The sequence below is a fragment of the Furipterus horrens genome, unplaced genomic scaffold, assembly GCF_987537825.1.
Source record: "Furipterus horrens unplaced genomic scaffold, mFurHor1.1.pri manual_scaffold_2, whole genome shotgun sequence".
NCBI classification, from domain to species: domain Eukaryota; kingdom Metazoa; phylum Chordata; class Mammalia; order Chiroptera; family Furipteridae; genus Furipterus; species Furipterus horrens.
Genome location: NW_028327172.1, coordinates 5,740,236 through 5,761,393, shown reverse-complemented (window position 1 = coordinate 5,761,393; position 21,158 = coordinate 5,740,236). Strand labels below are relative to the sequence as shown.

The 21,158-nt window shown below is 57.3% G+C and overlaps 1 protein-coding gene across 1 annotated transcript; it reads right to left on the bottom strand.

Annotated features, from left to right (window-relative positions):
- Positions 1–1,407: 1,407 nt before the first annotated feature.
- On the bottom strand, positions 1,408–20,451 carry EHD1 (EH domain containing 1). Its single transcript, XM_090258974.1, has 5 exons — positions 19,840–20,451; positions 15,954–16,051; positions 5,252–5,664; positions 2,509–2,673; positions 1,408–1,958 (listed from the first exon to the last, which is right to left on the bottom strand). The coding sequence occupies exons 1-5, from the start codon at positions 20,241–20,243 to the stop codon at positions 1,434–1,436; spliced, it is 1,605 nt and encodes a 534-aa protein (XP_090115100.1). The 5' UTR covers positions 20,244–20,451; the 3' UTR covers positions 1,408–1,433.
- Between the last annotated feature and the right edge of the window lie 707 nt (positions 20,452–21,158).

The window sequence follows — 21,158 nt, the reverse complement described above, 5'->3', positions numbered from 1 at the left end:
ACGATGCACCTTCATCTTTGCCGTACGGATGGTGGGCCAAGGCTGGCTGGACGTAACCAGGCCAGGTCCTGCCCACTGGGGCCCAGTAACCAGAAGCCTGGAGAGCAGCACTGGGAGGGTGGGCAGGGGCTGAAGAGGCCAGAGTGCAGGAGTCCCTGAGACCCTCACGGTCGTGCCTGGTGGGAAGCTGGCTTCCCCTGCCAGTGGAGCCAGCATGAATGTCCAGGCCGCTGAAAGCTGATTAAACGGCCTGACTGAAGCAGAACAGCAAGGCAGCCAGAACTGGCCCCTCGCTGGTCCATGTTTATTACTCGCCTGGGGAAGTTTTTCTACGGGCATCCAAATCACGTGACACCCTCCTTCGCTCAATGGAAGGAAGGAAGGAAGGAGAGGGCTTTCCTGGAAAATGAGTGGGGTGAAAGGGAAGGGGCTGGGTTGTCCCTGGTCTCTAGCCACTAGGCCAGGGCCGGAGCACCAAGCCATACCAGGTTCATGAGGACTCAGCACCCACCCAAAGGTGGAGCAGGCAGGTGCACTAGAATGTCCAAGGAACGTGAGAGGGTGTAGCAGATAACACCACCTCTGGGGTCCCCAGTGGGGTGAGCTCTGCACGCACCCATGTCTAATGGCTCCTAGGTAGAGCTGCCCCACAGTGGAAATGTGGGAAAGGAGACAAAAATCACAGCTTATGAACGAGTGGTTGGGAAGTTACCGGGAAACTTGGTCAAGTATAAAAGGTGTTACTTTTACAGAACCAAAACTAGCTTATGTATTTTTCTGGAAAATGTTTTCTCTCACACCCACCCACTCCCCGGCCCCTGCCCGCCCCCTCAAAGGCAGCCAGACCTGCTTCTGTGACTGCCAAGTGAGGGGTGGGAGGCTATGAGAGCGAAGAGCAGGACCTGCGCCCAGAGGGCTGAGGACGGCGGAAGGCACAAGAACCACGGGGAGGGAGCCGCTGGCCAGGAGCAGCAGCACCAGCCTAGGGATGAACATCATCTGGTCACTCCTATCTGCACCCGGCCACAGGGTCCGGCAGCTGCCAGGCCGGGCGAGCAGGGAGTGGTCGCGGTGGCAGTAAGCACTGCACAGCCAGCGCGGAGGCAAGGATGGGAAGGCAGAGCTGTGCGCGTGAAGGCATGGGGCCGTCAGATGGGGGAGGAGGCAAGAAAGAAGGCTGCCTCTAATGTTATATATTAAAAATATCCATAGTTCTTGTGCATAAAATTCCATCATTCACATACAAGTATCGCCCCTGCCTCCCTTGCTGGGCCCAGGAACAGCCTTAAAAGAATGATGGTGGTTTTCCTTTTCAAGAGCTGAGGAAACAGCCACTCAGTCTTTATGGATCTTGAGAACTGACGACCCTTCCCCTCCCCCCAGTTTCTGCCTGGCTGGGTGCTGAGACGGCTGGACGCACAGGGACTGGGTGGTCACTCGAGCCTCCGCTTGGAGGGTGGGATCAGGTGTGGGGGCAGGTCGGTGGGCAGCTCGTGGCCCTCCAGCTTGACTTTGATGAGGTGGTTGGCCAGGGCAAACTCCTCATCGTCCAGCAGCCCGTCCTTGTCCACGTCGGCCAGCTTCCAGATCTTCCCCAGCACCGTGTTGGGCAGCTTGGACTTCACCATCTCCTTCTTGGCGTTGGCGCCCGTGATCTTGCCGTTGACAGGTGACAGCGTGTAGAAGATCTCATCATAGGTGGGCTTGTCCTTGCCCACCACCCACTCAATGTCGTCTATGCCTTCCCCGGCCCCCTCACCGTAGCCGTGCCCAAAGGGCCCGTTCATGGTGCCGTCGAAGGCACCGCCCTTCACGACCTGGGAGGGCATCAGGGACTCCTCCTGGCGCACCATCACCATCAGCCGGGCGATGTCGTTGGCCAGCATGTCGTCCACTGTGTCCAGCAGCTTAGGCTTCAAGGCCTGGAACTTGCTGAAGTCCTGGGTCTGCAGGAGCTCCTGTGGTGGGCGAGGAGGAAAGAGAAGGGTGGGTTGGGCCCCTCCCAGACACCAGGCAGAATGGGCAAAGCAAAGGTTCCCGAGAGAAAGAGCAGGTTCCTTGTCACAACCCCAACCACTTAATAGTTCAGGCAACTTAAGTTAACCCCACTGGGCCCTGGCTGGTGTGGCTCACTGGGCTGAACGCCAGTCTTTGAGCCAAAATCGATTCCCAGTCAGGGTACATGCCTGGGTTTCAGGCCAGATCCCTGGTTGGGGGCGTGCGAGAGGCGTTTCTCTTGCACACTGATGTTTACCGGGAGATTAAAACAGTCCCTTCCTCGCAGCCCTATGGTGAGAATTAACTAGGACGAGGCCAGTGCCTGGCGCAGTCCCTTGTCTCCCCACTGCCCAAGCTGCCATCCCATTTCCCTCAGGACCTGGGTATACTTCTCCAATTCAGGGGGCAGGCTGGTGACTAACCCAGAGGCTTCCGTTTGCAGACCCACGGCCCCACGCCTTCCTCACTCCCCGACGGCCGTCAGCCGGCTGAGGACACAGGGCACAGTACCTGCATCTTGCGGAGGCTCGGGAAGTCGCCGGGGGATATCTGATGTTCCCGCTCAATCTTCGCGTAGATCTCACCCAGGTTGTTCACCAGCTCTTTCTTTTTGCTCTCTTTACCGAAGACGTTGGGCATCTCCTTCTTGAGGGAGCTAATAATGTAGGCGTGGACCTGGGAAGACAGGGAAGGGGGCTTCCTGGACACCTTGTCAGGAGTGCGGCCTGTGTCTGGGCTGCCCCAGAAGGCTGAGACTGGCAACGCAGGAGGCCAAAGGCAGTCCAAAGCCCATGTTCTTTTTTTAAGTGTTTTTTCTTCTTTTTTTAAAGATTTTATTTAATTAAGTTTAGAGAGAGGGGAAGGGAGGGAGAAAAAGAGGGAGACAAACATTGATGTGTGACAAAGACAAATCGCTGCCTTTCATGCATCCCTACCCAGGGACCCGGCCCACAACCCTGGCATGTGCCCTGACCAGGAAGCGAACCAGTGACCTCTTGGTTCATAGGCCGGCGCTCAGTCCACTGAGCCACACCAGCCAGGGCCAAAGCCCATGTTCTGCTTCCCCACACTGCCCCCACCATCCTGCATATGCAAACACATGCCACTTCAATATGGCCTGAATTTTGCTTCTCTTTGTCATTATGAAGTCCTCAGAAATGACTAAGGTTTAGAAAAATCCCACAAGGCTTTTCCCGGATGTTTCACTCTTTATCTTTGCTTCAGGACCTTGCTTAGACATTTGACAATTCAAGGGAGCACACCCTTCGTTTCCCCACGGTGGGCCGTGCTGGCAACCCTCCAAAGGCACCAGCCCTCCAAACGTCTGCTTTGCCAAGCAATGTCCAGCCGCAGTGGGCTGCAGCCAGCCAGCCTGCGTCCCCTTCTCCCAGACTCTACCCCCCCACTGGCCTAACCCCATCCATCCTGGCCCAGGAGGCTGACAGAGAATGGCCAGAGGGAGGTAGGCCTATCACGAAGTCAGTTAACTAGTCCAGTCAACTGGTCAGCGCAGAGAACCACTCATTCCAGGAAAAGGAAGAGCAGGTGGGGAGCAAGGCTGGAGACCACGGGGTTTCCCAGGCACAGTGACTCAACGTGCCCTCAGGCCAAGCGATTACGCAACCATTTCTGTAAATGAATTAGGCAGACCCAAGTCCGCCCTTCGTTAGGTCCTGGAAGGAGGCTGGGCCTGAGCTCTGGCCCAGCCTGGAGGGGACCTGGGCAGGGAGAGGGGAGCTGCCCTTCCCCAGGGCCTGAGCAGGGGCTGGATCAGTCTCTCCTCTGTTCATTGCCTGTCCTCCTTCAGCTCAGGATGCACCTTGATCCTTTGAGGCCAGGAGCCAATTCCTCAGGTTTTCTCACAGGTTCCTTTCTCAGGACAAGCTGCTCTCACCAGGAAGGCTCCAGAAGTCACTTACCTAGAAAAATGTGCACCCCTGCAACCTCACTATGCACACAGATCGCCAGGGGACTACGTCGAAGTGCAGACTCTGGTTCAGCAGGGCAGAGGTGGGGCCTGAGAACCTGCCTTCTAGCAGGCTCCAATTTGCTGGTCCATGAGCACTCTGGATAACCAGGGTGGAGTCACAGCCCGGTAGGAAGGGAACTGGGTCAGTTCTCATTACGCAGGCCAAATGCTACCTGATGCCAGTCCTCAGGGCAGTGTGGGGTGCCCTGGGCCACTGGGTTCTGTCCACAGAGGAGTCTCAAAATCTCAGGGCTACCCATGGGCAGCCAGCTCCCTGGAGGCAGGAGCATGGCCCGCGGGCTCTTCTTGGCTCTCCCAGGACAGGGCCCCATTCCTCAGTCCCAGGACACTCGGGAGCCCAGGGGGACTGTTTCACTGGCCACAGGACTGCCTTCTCCACAGCCAAAATACCCACAGAATGCCTTCCTGCCCTCTGCACGCCACTCTGCTCTCCAAAACCCACTGGAGATAGTTTTTCAAGGCCTTTGGGGGCTGAAGCCACCCAACGCTCTGGGCCCACAGGCTCAAAACCCATCCATCCCTATGTTGGCCTCCTGCCCTGGGTTAAGCATCAGCTCACACTAGAGGTCCCCCAGCCTGGCCCACCTCACAGAGAGCTCCCCAGTCATCTGCTTCTGTGGCAGCCTGATCTCCCAAGATGATACAAATAAATTGTGGTTTATGCTGGCTAACCAGTGCTAGAAGGGTGGGGACTGTGTCCCCAGTGCTCAGCACATGCTGACTGTGCATCAACACTCAAGAGACCTGGGAGGGGCACTGACTGTGGGTTGGGCATCATTCCGCAAAGTGAAAGGTCGCTGGTTTGATCCCCAGTCAGAGTACATGCCTGGGTTGCAGTTTTGGTCCCTGGTCAGGGCACATACAAGAGGCAACCAGTCGATGCTTCTCTTTCACATCGATGTTTCTCTCCCTCCCTTCCCCTCTCTCTAAAATTAAATAAAAATCTTTATTTAAAAAAGAGAGAGAGACCTGGGAGGGGAAGCCCATGCAGCCCAAACCTGCACTCCCACCCACTTCCACCCCCCAGGCTGCCCGCTGGTACAGTGCTCCCTTTCAGTTGGAGGTTTATGTGCATTAAGAAGAATCTCACTTAAAAAAAAGGGCACCCACAGGTGCAGAGAGAGGACTGATTCAAACACAGTGCAATGGGATGGTGGCCGGGGTCTGCAGAGATGGGTGTTGGGCATTCCAAAGGGCAGGGCAGACCAATGCCCAGGCACCAAGGGCAGTCCCAGCGCCTCCTGGGCCCTGCCCCGGGTCTACCTTGGCCAGCCTGGCCCTCTTGATCAGGTCATTGAGCTTCCTGAGGGCAGCGTTCCGGGGCAGAGACTGGATGTCTTTGAAGAGGTCCTGCTCCTCGGCCTCGAAGAGCTTGCGGTTGTCAGCGATGAGGAGTGGGTGGGACCAGAAGGAGCCGATGTAGACCCTGACCACCTCTGGGGTGTTGATGATCTTCCCCAGGGACCACATGAGGGCCCCGTACACTCGCATCAGCTGCTGGGTCTCAATCTGGTCGGCCTTGTTCAACACCACGCGGATCTTGTCCTCGTGGTTCTTGAGAGCCTTGATGACTTCTGAGAACTCGTCAGAGATGTCCAGCTTGTGGGCGTCAAAGAGCAGGATGATGCGGTCCACCCGCTCGGCGAACCACTCGAGGACAGCCGCGAAGTCATAGCCTGCGGGAAGAGAAGGGCATGCTCAGGGACCTCAGGGGCCAGGCAGCTCTGACCTGGCCTTGGACCTCCCCACCTGGGGTCCTTTCCGTTTCCAGAATGTGCTCATAAGGACAGCGCAGCGCCCCAAGGGCAGGCTCATCAGGCCCCTGTTCCTGCACAGCAGTGCCCTCACCCACACAGCACCTGGCAGTAAGAGACACTTGGAAAATAAATAATGCAAAGGAAGTCAGAAAAGCCAAGCTCTGAAGTGGGTCAGGCTACGGCAGGGGTAAGGCAGAGACCCCAGCAGCGCGGCTCAGCGCTGTGTGGCGGGGACAGACTCAGGGGCTGCCAGCTGGGTGCCCTGGCACAGCAGTGACAGCGAATAACAGCAGCGCTACGTGCGGCTCTCTGTTCTGCAGGAATCTCACGTAGTCTCCACAGTGGGGGCTGGCAAACTACAGCACGGGGCCAAATCGGGCCTGCCACCTGCTTCTATAAACCAGGTTATACCTGGAATACAGCCACCCCCAGCTGTGCTGCCTGTGGCTGCTTTTGTCTACCACGGCAGAGCACAGTCGTTGCGACAGAGACCGTAAGGCCTGCAAAGCCAAAAATATTAAGTCTCTGACCCCTACCGAACAAAGTCCGGTGACCTCTGCTCTGCAACGGGCCGGTGAAGCGTGAATCCCCTCCCCGCTCTCAGCCTTAAACCTCTCTCTAAAACGAGGTGGCAGCACTGAACTCTAGCTCCCCGCTCCGGGGAAGGCTGGCTCCCACCAACCGACATGCAACGGGGTGGTGTACAGCGGAGCGCTAACGGGGCGTCTTCCTTCAAAGACAGGGCTGTCTTGTTGCAGCAGGACCCACGGCCGCCAGCTGTCTGGCAGCAGAAATGAACAAGGAAAGGAGTACGAGCCCCTGTCCTTTTCTCCTCCCCTGGGGCCTGGAATGCACGTGTGACAAATGGAGCCGGGGCAGTTGCCCGGGTTCAGAGGCAAGAGCTGCACAGCCAGGATGGCCTTGCTGGACAGTTATTTTTCACATGAGCCACCTGGTATCTGATTTAAGCCGATGGATTTTGGGGGTTCTGTAACAGCGGTTTAATTTGTGTCCTATTTTGTAATTACACCTCTTCAAAATGTTTCCATTTCTTCCACTGCCCCCAGAAAAAGTGACAATTCTGTTTCTCCCCTTTTAGGAATCCTCAGCAGAAGCAGGAATCCATGCAGAAACAATGACCTAAGAGTCTTTGGGAAGCCTGTGTCCCAGCCCCTCTGCTGCCATTGCCTCATGGGGTGATTCTGGGCAAGCCTCCTTGTCCCTGGGCTCCGTCTCCTCGTTCTTCACCTGCTACCAGGACACCCAAATGCAGGCCGGTCCTCCCGGGAGCCACCAGTACTTCCCAGGGTGCAGTCAAGCTCCGGAGAACCAGCCAGAAAAGCCACGCCTATGGAGAAGAGCCAGGGAGGCTGTCCAGAAACCAGCCAAACAGATCCCCACTCCCCTCCAGCGAGGTGGGGATTCACACCTGCGTGTTCTGACTGTGGGAACAGAAAAGTAAGCAGGTAGAGGAGACCAAAGAAAAGGACCAGGTGTCAAGAATAGGCCCAGTGCGACCTACAGGGCCACGGGAGAGGCAGTAACTCTCCTCAGGAACCGATGCAGCAATGCCTAGCCCCAGGGCTGAATGCAAGTCCACAGCCCGCCCGAGCGAGAGCGAGAGCGGCCACCTCTCCCTCCAGGCGGCCAGAACCCTGGCCTCCCTGCCTGGTTAGATAAATGTTCTGGCTGCCAGGCCCTCCAGGTTCAGTTGTGCTTCAGCATGGCCTGCGCGCCTGAAGCCAGTGTTCCCAGCCTCTCCCCATGCTCGGGAGCTCAGAAACAATACAAGCTTTTAAAGAAGATGGCTCTGGATTCAATTCCTGGCTCCAGCCACAGACTTTGTGACCTTAGGTTCTTAACTTCTGAGTTACTCATTCTTCATCTGTAAAGTTTAAAAACCAAGTCCTCTTTCTAAGATCAAGGGAGGGTCACATAAGGCAGTGTTGGGCTCCCAGCACTGGCCTGGGCCCTGCAATGACTTCTGTGAGTTGGGCAGATAAAGGGAGAGGTGACAGAGCCCACTGGAACAAGGGACAGGCAGCCTGGGATTGCATCACTGGTCGAGAACTAAGAGTGACAAATGTTGGGTCTGGCTCTAAGGTCAGAGGCCAGCTTTCATCCTTTGGCAGGACACTGAAATTTAAGGAAGACCCCAAAGCCAACGCTTCTGTCCACTTAGTACAGCAGTCTCTCCAGGGCAGTGATGTACAATCCCCACCCCCACCCCCAGCACACCAGGAAATAGGATGCTCTGATCAGAAGCAGCCACTCCACTGGCTGGGGTTTCCTAACAGGGCGGAGGTGAGGTGGAACAAGGGGCAGCACTGCCCCTGCGGCTCTGAACTTCAGTGTGGGCAGGGGAGCAATCAGCCCTCTGAAGGCCCAGGCAGTTGGTTGGAAACGGCAGGGCCACCAGACTCCCCAGGCTCAGGGTGGCCAGGCACGGAGCAAGTACCGGACCACTCCTGGGGCAGCTGCCAGCAAAGCAACCCTCACCGGCTGCAGGTTCCAAAGTACAAGGCCCTGTGTTCCCCAGGACACCATGCAGCTGGGTCCCAGAGCCCCAGAGGGGACACCCAGAGCCCCAGAGGGGGCTCCCAGAGCAAAGTTATCAGCAGAAAAAAGAAGTGAAGGCTGAGAAGCAGGCTGAGCAAAGCGGGGCAGGGAGTGGGGGCGCCCCCGGCTGAGGAGCCTGCAGGGCTCGCCCAGGCCACGCCGCACTGCCTTTTATGGCCGGCTCTGGGAACAGAAGGTCAGGGCTGAAAAAGTGATGACTCAGGACCGAACAGCGGCTCCCTCTCGGCAACAGTGAGGCCCCACTTCTCCCCTCACCAAACTGTTTGTCCTCAGACCGACCCAAGTTCCAATGACCAGAGTCACACAGCTGGGGAGGGAGAGATGCCAAAACAAAGGCACTGGGAACAGGGGCGCCCTGCTGGGCTGGGCTCAAGCCCAAGTTAGCTTTGGCCTAGAACTGAGGACAGCGGTGGGGAGCTAAGGTCACCCCCACACTCCACCCAGCACAGCCTCACTCCCCCGCCCCCAATGGTGGGGGGCCAGGCACACGATGGGGAAGGAGAGAGGAGGAGGAGGTGGGGTGAGACACCAGAGTCGCTGCCTGCAGCTCCCTAAGCCGCCAGCCAGAGCCCAGCGCCCCGCCGCCCGCACACCCAGTTACTCGCCAACACCTCAGCTTGGAGCCAACAGAGCAAAGTCCATTTTTTGCAGGTGAATGAAATTTCCTGTTTATTATGGAAAACACTTTTGGTGCGAGAGACACAATGGCTGGCCAAGTCCACCCACAGGTCGTGAAAGGGCCCACCACGGAGGCTGGCGCGATGTCATCGCAGGTGCATGAGCACAGACAGCCAGGCAGCGGCAGCCACCGCCAGGCCCACCCGGCGCCCCTTAGCCCACCGACACCGCCCTCAGCACCTACGGCTGGACCCACAGCTGCAGCGTCGAGAGCACCATCAAGTCCGTGAACCTGCCAGGCAGCCACCGCCACCACTCAGCAGGAGCTCAGCGGCAGGTGACAAGTACAGGGACGAGTCTGCCGGTGCCCCACCCTCAGGCTCTGGGACACACTGGAGGACAGGCTACGTTTCGCCCCTTAATGAGGCATCAGCCACCACTGAACGCACAGCAATTCCACAGCAGGTGGGGAGCGTGGCGTCCTTGGTGAAAGAGAACCTGCGCCCCCACCACAGAGAGGGGGACACCGGTCTGCAGCTCCGCTTGCCCGGGCTGGGTGGGAGTGTGAGTGCTGACACCCCTAACCCATGTCAGGCACTGACGAGGTGGTCCAAGGGGGTGCCTGGAAGGACCAGGCCGACCCCACGGCGCCAGTGAACGCCAGGCCGTCTCTGACGGGGCACTGGCTCTGGCTCAGAAAGCTCTGGGACCTTGAAGACATGAAGTAATAAAATCAGCCAGTCACAAAGGACAGATACCGCGTGATTCCACTTACACGAGGAACCCAGAGTGGCTGTCGGGAGCTGGAGGAGGGCAAAGGCGGGGTTAGTGTTAAGGGGGAGAGTTTCACTTTGGGGTGATGAGAAAGTCCCGGATGTGGACGGTGGTGATGGCTGCAACACACTGAGAACAGTCTCAATGTCGCAGAACTGCACACTCAAAAACGGTTAAGTCTGGCCCCGGCTGCAATGGCTCAGCAGATTGAGTGCCAGCCTGTGAACCTAAAGGACGTCAGTTCGATTCCCAGTCAGGGCACATGCCTGGGTTGCAGGCCAGGTCCCCAGCTGGGGACATGTGAGAGGCAACCAATCAATGTATCTTTGCCCATCAACATTTCTCTCACTCTCTTTCTCCCTTCCTTCCCCTCTCTCTAAAAATAAATAAAATCTGTATTTAAAAAAAAAAGGTTAAGTCTCATGTATTTTAACCACCCTCCTCATCCTGGGGATTTAGGGGAGAGGGGAGAAAGGCGGAGCCTATCAGGCTGTGTGGACAGGAGGCCTGCACCGTGGCACGGTCCCTGCGCCTCCTCTAGTCACCTTCTGCCTCCCTCAGGCGCCTCCTCAAGGGGTCTGCCTTCCCGACCCGGGTCATGCTGCCTCCCTGAGGGACCCAGCACCCTCCAGTCACAGGTAGTTCCAGCAGCCAGGGGAAAAGCTGCTTCATACATTCCACAAGTTTCTAGAACATGAACAATAGAGGGTTTGTCTCCAATCACCTTCTGTTTCCTGCCATTCAGTCTGCGTGGGCCTGGGTATTTCTTGCCAGAGCTTTCCATCACACACGCTTCCAACCCCGTGTTGGGCCCAGGAGAGCCAAGAATCAGCACTGGGAGGGCTTGTTCCCGAGCCTCCTTAGGCGAAAGTTCTTGAGAGAACGACCTTCCCAGGGGAGTGCAGTGCTGAGGAGAAAGGGGCCTCCCCATGCCTAGGTGTGTACCCAAGAGAAATTAGGAAATTAAATGTTTCTAACAGCTTTATTCAAAACCACCCCCCACTGGAAACCCAAATATCCTTCAACGAGTGAATGAATGGACAGCCAATGATGGTGCACCCACTGGAGGGGGCAGCACAGCACCAAGAACGGCAGCCCATCGACACCCCCAGCACGCGATGAACCACAACAGCATGGGCTACGGGGAAGCGGGGACAGGCACGACAGAGACACGCCATACGACACTCTGGAAAAGGCAAAACTTGAGGGACAGGTATCAGATGAGTGGGTTGCCTTGGGCCAGGAGTGACTCTAAAGGGACTCAGGGAACCTTCTGGGGTGATGGAAAGACTCTATGTCTAGGTCATGGTGGTGGTTACATGACTGCTTCCGAGAGCTGACACCTATAAGAGGTGAAGGTCACTGTATATAATGTGAACCTCAGTAAATCTGACCTAAAACACAAAAGGACAGGGCCCAGAGGAGAGGACAGATGGACCCTGGAATCAGGCCCACATTTGAATCCAGAAGCTTCTGCTCAACAACCAGCGGTGTGACCCACATGGCCTCTCTGATCCTCAGCTTCTTCGCCTGTGACGGGAAGGTGTCGCATCTCTACCCCACGGGGCTGCTGCAGCCACTGAGTGAGCGCCAGGCACACTGTAAGCCCTGGGGGAGTAAGTGTTCGCTCGTCCTTACCCACGGGATGTGTAGTTGGGACTCAAGGAGCTCAGATGCCGATGGGTGTGTGTGTAGGCAACGGCCGCTTCTAATGCGCAAAGCATGCCTCGTACCCCAAATATAAACCAAACATTTGTAGGCGCTCCGGCCAGCTGCCACCCAGCCGGCTGCCAGGCGGGCAGCCTCGGGACAGGTGCCGAGTGCCGGCGCCGGCTGGTACCACTCCTCCGCGGGCTGAGCGGCCCACGCCCCGCAGCGCAGCGGGCCGGCAGCATTCCGGGGCAGGGCTCGGGCCCGAGCTGCCTGGCTGAACAGGAGGGGCGAGTGCGGGCTGCGGGGAGTGATGGCGAGAGGCGAGCTTTTAGGAGGTAGCTGCACAGGGGCCAAGTGCCCCGGAGGAGGACCTGGAATCTGAAGGGAAACCCCGCTGAGTCAGTGCTTCCCTGCCCCCAGCTCCTTGAGATGTTATTCAGGAAAAGGTCTTCCCTTTCAAAGTCTGGGAATTCCTGAATTTTCCAGTGTCTTTATTTTCAATCAGCTGACATTGGTAGAACCCCAGGCACTAGGACAAGAGCTTTCTACATTGTAACTCCTGTGACCTTGGACAAGGACAACAGGCTGTACTGCTGTCCTGTTTTACTGGTGCGGCTCCCAGAAGTTGTAGCAACTCCAGCGGCCCCTGGAGTGCTGACCTTCCATCATTAGCTGTGCTGTGGGCCCTGGGAAGCCAGGAGGCACATGGCGCTGGGCCTTACGCCAGGCTGTGGGCAACCCCATGAGGCATTCTATGGGCTGAAAACCTGTGGTGAAACACTGGCCTGGACGGCTTTTAGGGGTGGGGCATCTCAGGAGGGGGGTCAGCATGCAAGGACACCTCTGGGTCAGAGGGTTCCAGCTCTAGGCTGGGGAGGCCTTAACTGACTAGGAAGGAGCAGGCCAGCTCCCCGTCTCGGATAGAGTCTGGGAACCAGGGATGGTGAGCAGGAGGGCAGGCGAGAACCCGGGTAACCAGCCGGCCTTGGTTGCTACCAGTCCACGATGGCCTGAGGGGCAATTTCTGGCTGGAGGCAGAGACCAGGGGAAAGAAAGAAGATCCCAGCACAGCGGTTCTAAGGCCAGGACCTCAGGTCCCCTTGCCCCCGCAGGCAGGGAGAGAAGCCCTGCAGGAGAGCTCAGGAGCCCTGCACAGGAAGGACCTAAGGGGGTCGAAGGCCTGTCTGATCCAAGCTCTCAGGGGTTCCTACACCCCAGAGCACCCTCTCAGCACAGGGCGCTCGCTGTGAGCACCGCCCCTGCTGGGCTCCAGCCCCAGCACCAACACATGCTAGCCTGGGTGTCATCTTGGGCCAATTACTTAACTTTGCTAAGCCTCCGTTTCCTCTTCTGAAGAGTGGTAGCTTCCTCAAAGGTGCAGCTGCCGGGACAACTACACGGAGTGGTTCACGTGGCAGAGAGCCAGGCACAGAGCTAGCTGGCCGGGCTCCAGTCTCCAAACCCAACTCTAATCAACACTTCACTCTGACACAACTTCCAAGGAGGAAACTGAGACACACGGTTCCCCGCTCAGCTCACAGCCACAGTGACAACGGCGCGAGTCACCGGCTGGGATTTCCACCCGAGGGCGCCTCCCGCTGCTGCTACCAAGGACCCTGATGTAACTATGCAGGCGGCCGGCACCGAGGGCATCGGCACAACCAGCCCCAGATGCCCTTGGGCACACCTTTGTCTGTCACACAGGCAGCACCCAGGAATGAATGCTGAGTTCGCAGGTCACCTTTCTCTGCTGACACAGGAGAGTGAGAATGTTATCTTTTAAGTCACTCGGGAGATGAGCACAACAGGGAAGGGCAGCCCGAGCGAGACCGCATAGCAATTCTCGGGGGTCTCTCGCAGAGCCTGGGCTGTGTCCCGGCTGCTTTGGGCCTACCTTCTCTTTGCAGACAGAATTTTCTGCACACATTAGGGACCACAGGGAAAAGAGGAAAAAGTCAGGCGGGTCTAGGCAGAGAGGGTGGGAAAGGGAATGGGATGTAATTAATTAGCAACTCAAGTGCGCATGCAACCTCCAGAAGGATGTTTTGTTTCCAGGGAGTGAGTGGCGACCACAGATGCTCGTGCTGCCAGCCCGGGGCCCATGCTCTCTGCCGGCTCTGTCTCTCCGAAGGGGAAACACCTGCTTTCCACGCCATCAGCAAAGGGAGCAGAGAGGCGGCGGCCGGGAGCCTGGACCACACCGCCCCACTCTGGCTTCCCCTGCTGGATAAGGCGAGACGGACCTTTGCAATAACTGACGGTGGGGCCTCCAGGAGAAATCCACTCCTTTCCCACCTACCCAGCCCTCACCACACCTGGACCCACACCTAGGCCATCTAAGAGGCCCACACGATGGTCTTTCTCTTGCTGATAACACACTGACACCAAACTTCTTCCACAGCAAATCCCAACTTGGTAACTTTTAGTAAAATACTTTAAACCAAGACCTCCAGGGTTACGGAGGGAAGGAAATGGTCTAGTAAGGTCAGTCTGATCTGATCTCCACTCAGCGCAACGTGCTTAAGTAAACCACCCTCCTTCTTCCTCTCACGACGGGTGGGCAGGCCTGCTGTGGCTGCCCAGGGACCCAGGAAAGGCCACACCTTCCACCTGGAGAGGAACAGGCAGGCCCCACAGGCAGAGCCAGGTGGGACACTCATGGAGGCTGCCTCCTGCTGGCTTCCTCCTCCAGCTATCTGCAATCTGCACAGGCAACCTGGGGGCCAGGGCTGCCTTCCATCACGTCACATGCTCCCTGGGCCCCAGTCAAACGCACCCTGTGTGACGGGGGCACACTGACACACTGCTCTGGGGACAAAAGAGGAGGCAGGGCCTGGGTACCGAATGTATCAAGACAGACACTCCCAACTTCTCTGCTGGCTAAGCTCTAAGAACAGAGCTGAAGTGCGGGGGGACTTCCCAGCACTGGCGGAAAACAGCTGTTTCTGAGTTCCCTTTTACGTGACAGCAAAGGCCACACAACCCTAAATCCTTCCCTTCAAATACCTTAACTCCCAGCTCTGAAGGCCATGCTGAGGGTGGCATTCTGGGAAGACAAGCCTCATTCTGTGAACTACTGTCCCTTATGCGAAGATGAGTGTACATGTCAACTGACCTCTGGGGCTGGGAACATAGTGGGAAGCCCAGGGGTGGCCCCCAGTCAAAAGAAGCCCCTCTGTCTACTCCTCCAAGTCATTAAAAGGAAGGCTCTATAGAGGCGCAAAGAAAGTCCCTCTTGGATAGCTGAGCCCTGGAGGGAGACTGACAATAAATTCCCCTTCGTGGTCTTTCCCTTCGCAGGAACTGATTCCGATGTTCTAGCCTTGCTTTGGTGAATGACAAGGCTTTTGCACATCAGGCACTTTCTCAGAACCAGACTGGAACCGTCAACAACAAGAGAAGACTGGCCCTCGCCTGCTTAGAAGGGTTCCCTAAATCTGCTCCCTTGAACTCCTGGGATGCCATTATCCTTGGGTGGAGAACCTAAAAGCTTAAGGCCGATCCAGAGACAGAGCTAGAGCAGGCTCAGTAAGCTCTGATGACACCCTACAGGCAGGGGCCCACAGGCGTGGAAAGGAGAAGCAAGGTTTGCCAGCACCCAGTACCGGGCCCCGCCCCCCTCAGCCAGGGCAGAGACACACTGTGCCCCAGACCTCAGGCTGCTGGCTTCAACTGCAAAGCTCATCAATGCTGGGCAGCCTGGGCAGCCCGGAGGGAAAGGGGTGTAGGAAAAATTTGCAAGTTAAAGATAAACAAACAAACTGTTCCCTTGTCCTCAACCCCTCTGAGTCTGCTCCGTTTCAGTTTCACATTTGCAGCTGCAGGCTCCGTTCCTGGCCTGCCAGATAGCATCTGCCTGCCCTCATGCTCCTCTAGGCCCCAAGCTGCCCTCCCTTCTACAAGGAGGCTGGGGGAGGGGGGCCGCAGCGGAAACAGAAACCCGGTTCTGGCACATCCTCGGCCAGATCTTTAGAAGTTTGGCAAAATCGAACCAGGAGTTTACACAACTTGAATGGGCCTGGTGCACTAATAGCCCAAAGACCATGCACGGCACCCAGGGAGGCTGCTGCTCACTGACATTTAAGCAATTTAAACACATTTCCACTAGTCCCTAAATATTTAACAAATTCCTGCCAGAGGCTCCTCTTAGTGGTTTGCTGAAGTCCAACTGCTCTCTCACAGGCCTGCAGGGCTCACTAGGAATGTGTGTGACGTCAGGAGGCGAAGCTTTTAAACGCACACAGAGTTGAGGGTGCAACGCTGACACTGAGCCACGTTCTGTGACCTCACAGCCAGCCCGATGCCCCGCCTCCCAATCCCGTCTCTCCTTCCGGCCGCTCCAGGGGCCGTAAAGACGACAGTTACACCACACTGGCTGCGGTCTCACGTCATGGCTCTTGTAACCTCCGCGCAGGGAGCCAAGGAGGAAAGCAGCTCCCGCCTGTCGGGGCTCTGAGCACAGTGAACACACAAGGCCGACGGAAACGGGCTGCACTTGGGCTGGGACAGAGCTCAAGGGGGGCCTCTGGGCCGCACTGCAGGCCTCAGGTGAAGCAGTCTGCCCGCCTCTGGCGCCCGTTTACCTCTGCTGATGCGCTGCTTCTCTCCAGACAGGATCCCGGGGGTGTCGATGATGCTTATGCTGTCCAAGACCGGGTTGGGCAGCTGGGCGCACATGAACCTGCACGAGAGCGAGAGCCGGGAAGAGAGAGGTCAAGACTCAGTTATCGCTGCTCTAGAGGGCATAGCACTGCTTTCTGTGCGCCACTCCCACCTCTGCTTCCTTTCCAAGAGCAAGGGACTTAAAGGAGGTTTTCTACCACCTTAGTTTCCAGGGATGGCCAGCAAACTGTACACATTCTCTTAACCGATATCCAACCAGCAGGCTCAAACTGACCCACATCAGCACCTCCTCACTAATAGCTTCCTGCAACCCCTGCCCCCGACGGAGTTCAAGAGTTCAATTTCAATGTGCTGATGTGTTAGTGAAAATTGCACAAGCCTAGGTCACCGTTCAATCCCAGAAGGGAGGCAGAATGGCAACACTGGAACTGTGGGATTCAACATTACAATTTTCAACCGCTGGCTCCGTTTCTGCACACAGGAGATGGTCCTTTCCTACTGGTGCTGGATCCAGCCCCGCCCCACCCCCCCAGCTCCTTGGGGGAAGGGACTGCTGGTTGGTGGGACAGGGAAGTAGATACCATTCTCTAAAGAGTCAAAGTCCGCAGAGGAAGAATGAAAAATGAAGCCATGGAGAAGTCAGCAACTCCTGAGTGAGGGGCTAGCTCCCACTGGAGTTAGAACAGCAGATTCTTTTATTTTTTAAAAGATTTTATTTATTTATTTTTAGAAAGAGGGGAAGGGAGGCAGAAAGAGGGGGAGAGAAACATCAAGATGCGGTTGCCTCTCCCACCCCCGACTGGGGACCTGGCCACAACCCAGGCACGTCCCCTGACCAGGAATCAGCCGGCGTTGGTTGTTGGTTAGCAGCCTGGTGCTCAATCCACTGAACCACACCAGCCAGGGCAATAGCAGAGATTCTTGATGGGACACAGAAAAGGCTCCTTGAAGAACTTCTCTGAAAAAGGTACTGTGAGCAAAGAAAACACTGACCCAATGTCTGTAGGACATCTTAAAGCTGCCTTTCTAAGAATGGGGAGGAATGGGAACTGATTAGCTTCCCTTTTGGCCCCTCCCCCTAGGTGAGCAGCAGTCCACGGGCCAGTGGTAGGAGGTGGCGCCTACAAATACAACAGAGCAAAACCAGCTGATCCACAAGGTGAACAAACCTTGGACTTCATCCTCCCCAGTGCCAGCAGCAGAGCCTGCGTGCTGTGAACAAGTGTGTACCAGACCTGGGGTTCCTGCTAGGGAAGCGAGTCACTGGAGAGAAGACCAGACTAAAAGGATTTGAAGTGAAATTGGCTCTGGGTAGTCAAGACATAAAAATGCCTTGTAAGCAAGCCTGGTGAGTAAGCTAACATCTGTAGGACTCAGAAACAATTGCTCTGCAAAGCCGAGTGCGGGGGAAACACAAGGGGAGAAGGTGGCACAGATGCGTCCCATCCCACCCTCTTACCAACCAGGACGCCCTACAACAGATTCCACTTCACACTACAAGTGGGCGGTGACAGTTACGCAAGGAGTTTTCACAGGACCATCTTAGGACCCTGGACTGTGCCATGCCTCCCTCCGTCTGCTCCATCTGATTTTTATCTTAGAACAGCCACTTAGGGGGGAAAGGCCAGAAAGTCAAGTTCATGACTCAATAGGTCTCTTTAAGAGCGCTGGGAAAGGCTGTGTCAGCCAGAGAAGAACCCCCTTTGTGTTCCCTGGCTGGCCAGGAGGCACAGGCTGACACAGCTCAGGCCTCTGATCCAGTGCAAACCCTGCACAGCCGCCCCCACCCTCAGCTTGATAAGGGCCCTTTCCGCAGGGCCATTAGCATTTGGAGAACCCTCTGGAGATGAGGGGGCGGCACAAAGGAAACAAGTGTGGCTGTCGGATGCTGTGGCAGCGACAGCAGGAGCGTGCCAATCTGGGGCCCATCACTCCCAAATTGCTCTTTGCACCTAATAGAAGCAGCAGCAACTGGGCACACACACACAGCACTGCATCCACCTGCTGGGTGAGCTCAACAAGTTGGCCTGGCTCAGGGGCCCATTCATTTCCTGAACTAATGATGTCTAAGATCCCTACCAGCTCTGAAATTGTAGGTCTGCAGATCCAACTAACAGGTCATATGCCCATTTCTCCTTTCAAAAAAAAGGTTTGCCGCCCTGGCTGCTGTGGCTCCGGGGATTGAGCGTTGGCCTGTGAACTGGTTCAATTCCTGGTCAGGGCATGTGCCTCGGTTGCAGACCAAATCCTCCGCCGGAGGCGTGCAAGAGGCAACCAATCGATGTATCTCTCGCACATCAATGTTTCTCTCCCCTCCCTTCCCCCTCTCTAAAAATAAATAAAAAAGTCTTTAAAAAAGAAAAAAAAAAAAGGTTTGCTATCACAAGCAGAACTAGAGACCTAAGGGCAAACGAGGCAGGTATAACGACCCTTCCTTCTAAAGTCCCAAAGTGCTGCGTGAAAGTAGAGACCTAATAATGCTTGGAATTCCCAGCCGAGCAGCCAAACTTTCCACAAGATTGCACCGCACCCACCAGTTAACTGTGTGAGCCAACCCCTTATCTAGACAGACACAGTGATCCTGAAACACCAGCATCCTTCGGAGAGAGGCTCCAGGCTAAGAGGGCCTCTTCAGGAGTCTCACCAAAGGGCTTTCCTCAACTCTGGCCCCGACGCCCACAACTGCTACCAGCTATGAAACAGGAGCAAGGCTTAAAGGCCTGGAAAGGGCGAAAGGACAACAGTCGCTTCTTTTTTGTTAATGGTCACTGGAAGCAGGCCTGGCCCCGGCCTGGACTGGGGCAGGCTGGTCCACCCTGTGCAGCTGGACAGTGTCTGGAAAGGAATGTGATCACCCAGGGCGGGGACCTGGAAGGCAAGAGTCAAGGCTCTTACCCAGACCCAGACTTGGAAAGGCATGTTGAGTCACTCCCTGAATGGGGGTGGCAGAGAGGGCAGGTCTGGGAGGTCCCCTGGTATGCCCCATGGGGGTGGGGGAGAGGGAATTTTAAGAACACTGACTACAGCCTCCACGTTCCTTTAAAGAAACGTGAGTTTGGTTGTTGCGCTCCTTAGAGAGGAGGTCCAAGAGTTTCATTCGTAAGGTTGTGAAGGTTAGAATCTTGGAGGATTGATTCACCCATTTAACTGGGGATACTGAGGCCAAGTAGGTTAAGGAACCTCCTTGTGAGTCTACAGAGGGCCTCAGGGGCTGAATCTCCTTCCAGGGCTCCCAGCGCCCCCGCCCGATGCTGCTCCCCGTAACCCTTAAGGCAGCACAGACCCTGGGCGAAGGGTTCCCGCCCCATCCGCCTGCAGCCCCAAACAGACCCTCCCTGTTCTCCTACACAAAACCGCCGGCCCCAGGGGAGGCACAGACAGCGCTGCAGCAAAGCGAAGGACTAAAAGTATCACCACGTTTTTCCACTTAAGAAACAGACCCTTGAGGGAAAACGAGGTTCTGAATGAATTACGTGTGTCCAGTCCGGGGGGAAGCTGGTGGACACAAGACTAACCCCTAGTTCTGAAGGACGTAGGACCAGGATCTGCTGGGGATGGGGGGTGGGGTTGGGAGTTAAACTGATAACCTACAAAATTCTTGGGGGGTGACCGGAGCCGGCAGAGCCCGGGGAGCCGGGGGACGCCCACTCCCAGAGCCGCAGATGGGTTTTCTATGGGAAACGGCAGGGGATTCGGTACCCTGTCCCAGAAAGTGGTCTCTGAGGGTCTCGCCGGGGCCTTGGAGACAAAGGACGGCGCGGAGGCGGCCGCAGGAGGGTGGGGACCCGGGTGCGGGGTCGGGGCTCCCGTCGCCGCCCTCTGCTCCCCGGGGCAAAGGGGGAGTACCTGTTGAGGAAGGCGTTGCCGAAGGCGTTGAGCTTGCGGAAGGGGCGCCGCGGGTCTACGACGAGCGCGTTGCCCGGCACCACGCCCTCGGTGGGGCCGTGCATGACGGCGATGAAGGAGTCGGTGGTGGGCTCGGGCCCGATGCGCATCCCCGGGAAGTCCTGCTCGATCAAGTGCCGGATGAAGGTGGTCTTGCCCGTGCTGTACTGGCCCACGAGCAGCACCATGGGCTTGTTGTCGAAGTCCGCGTCCTCCAGAGCCGGCGAGTGGAACTCGTGGAAGCGGTAGTGCTCCTCCAGAGGCAGCAGCTTCTGCGAGTACAGCTGCCGCAGCCCTTCAGCCACCGTCTGGAAGAGCTCCGGGTCCTTCTTGCGGCGGGCATCCTTGCTGACCCAGCTGAACATGCTGCAGGAGTCCGGGCTGGCTGCTGCCGGGCAGAGCGGCGGCTGGGAGCAGGCAGAGGGTGCGCGGCCGAGGCGGGGCCCGGCCGGCGGAGGGGCGGAGGGGCGGAGAGGCCGAGAGGCAGCCGGGCGGCCGGAGAAGGGGCGGGGAGCGGCCCTCACTGCGCAGGCGCGCGTCACAGGCCTCGGAGAGCCCTCGGCGGAGTGAGGCGCGCGCCTCGCCGAGCGCCCTTTATAAGGCAGGTGTCCGCGGCCGGGCGCGCGCGCCGCAGGCGGGGCAGGGAACTAGGAGGAGAAGGAGGGAGATTCCGGGCTGCGGGCCCCGCACCACGTTTTCCCTCCCCCGCCTCCCATTGGCTGACTCCAAATCTCGCGAGCGCCACTTGCTCGGCTCCCCGCCCCTGGCCCGGGTGCCTTGGCAACCACACGGGTTTCTTCTCACAGGTAGTGGGGCGGCTCGCGGAAGTGCTGCGGTTGGGAAGGGGGGAAGTGGTGGTCGGGAGCTAGGAGGTCCGGGGCCCTGCGTGCCTTCCAGCACCCTGAGACACCCCACCCCCAGTTAAACACCCCAGCTTCCTGACCACGCGTCCCGCCTCCCGCGGTCTCCCCTACACCGCCTCCACCCCACCCTGCGGCCCTCTTCCGTCCACGGATTCACAATCCCCGGAAGCTTGGGAGGACCCCGGAGGCTGCGTGCCCATCTGCACTGCCCTTCCTTTCCCCCCTCCTCCTCTCGGCCCTGCTTCCCTGACACTTCCTCTCATCCCCGCATCTCTGTCCGCTTGGGAGAGGGAGTGGCAAGAAAGAAGTTGTCGAGGAAGCTGAACACCCAAGGCGGGGTGGTGACTAGGACCAGAAAAATGGGGAGGGAGAGGAGGTCCATGGGGAAAGCCTGACGGGCAGCAAGCGGTGAGCTCC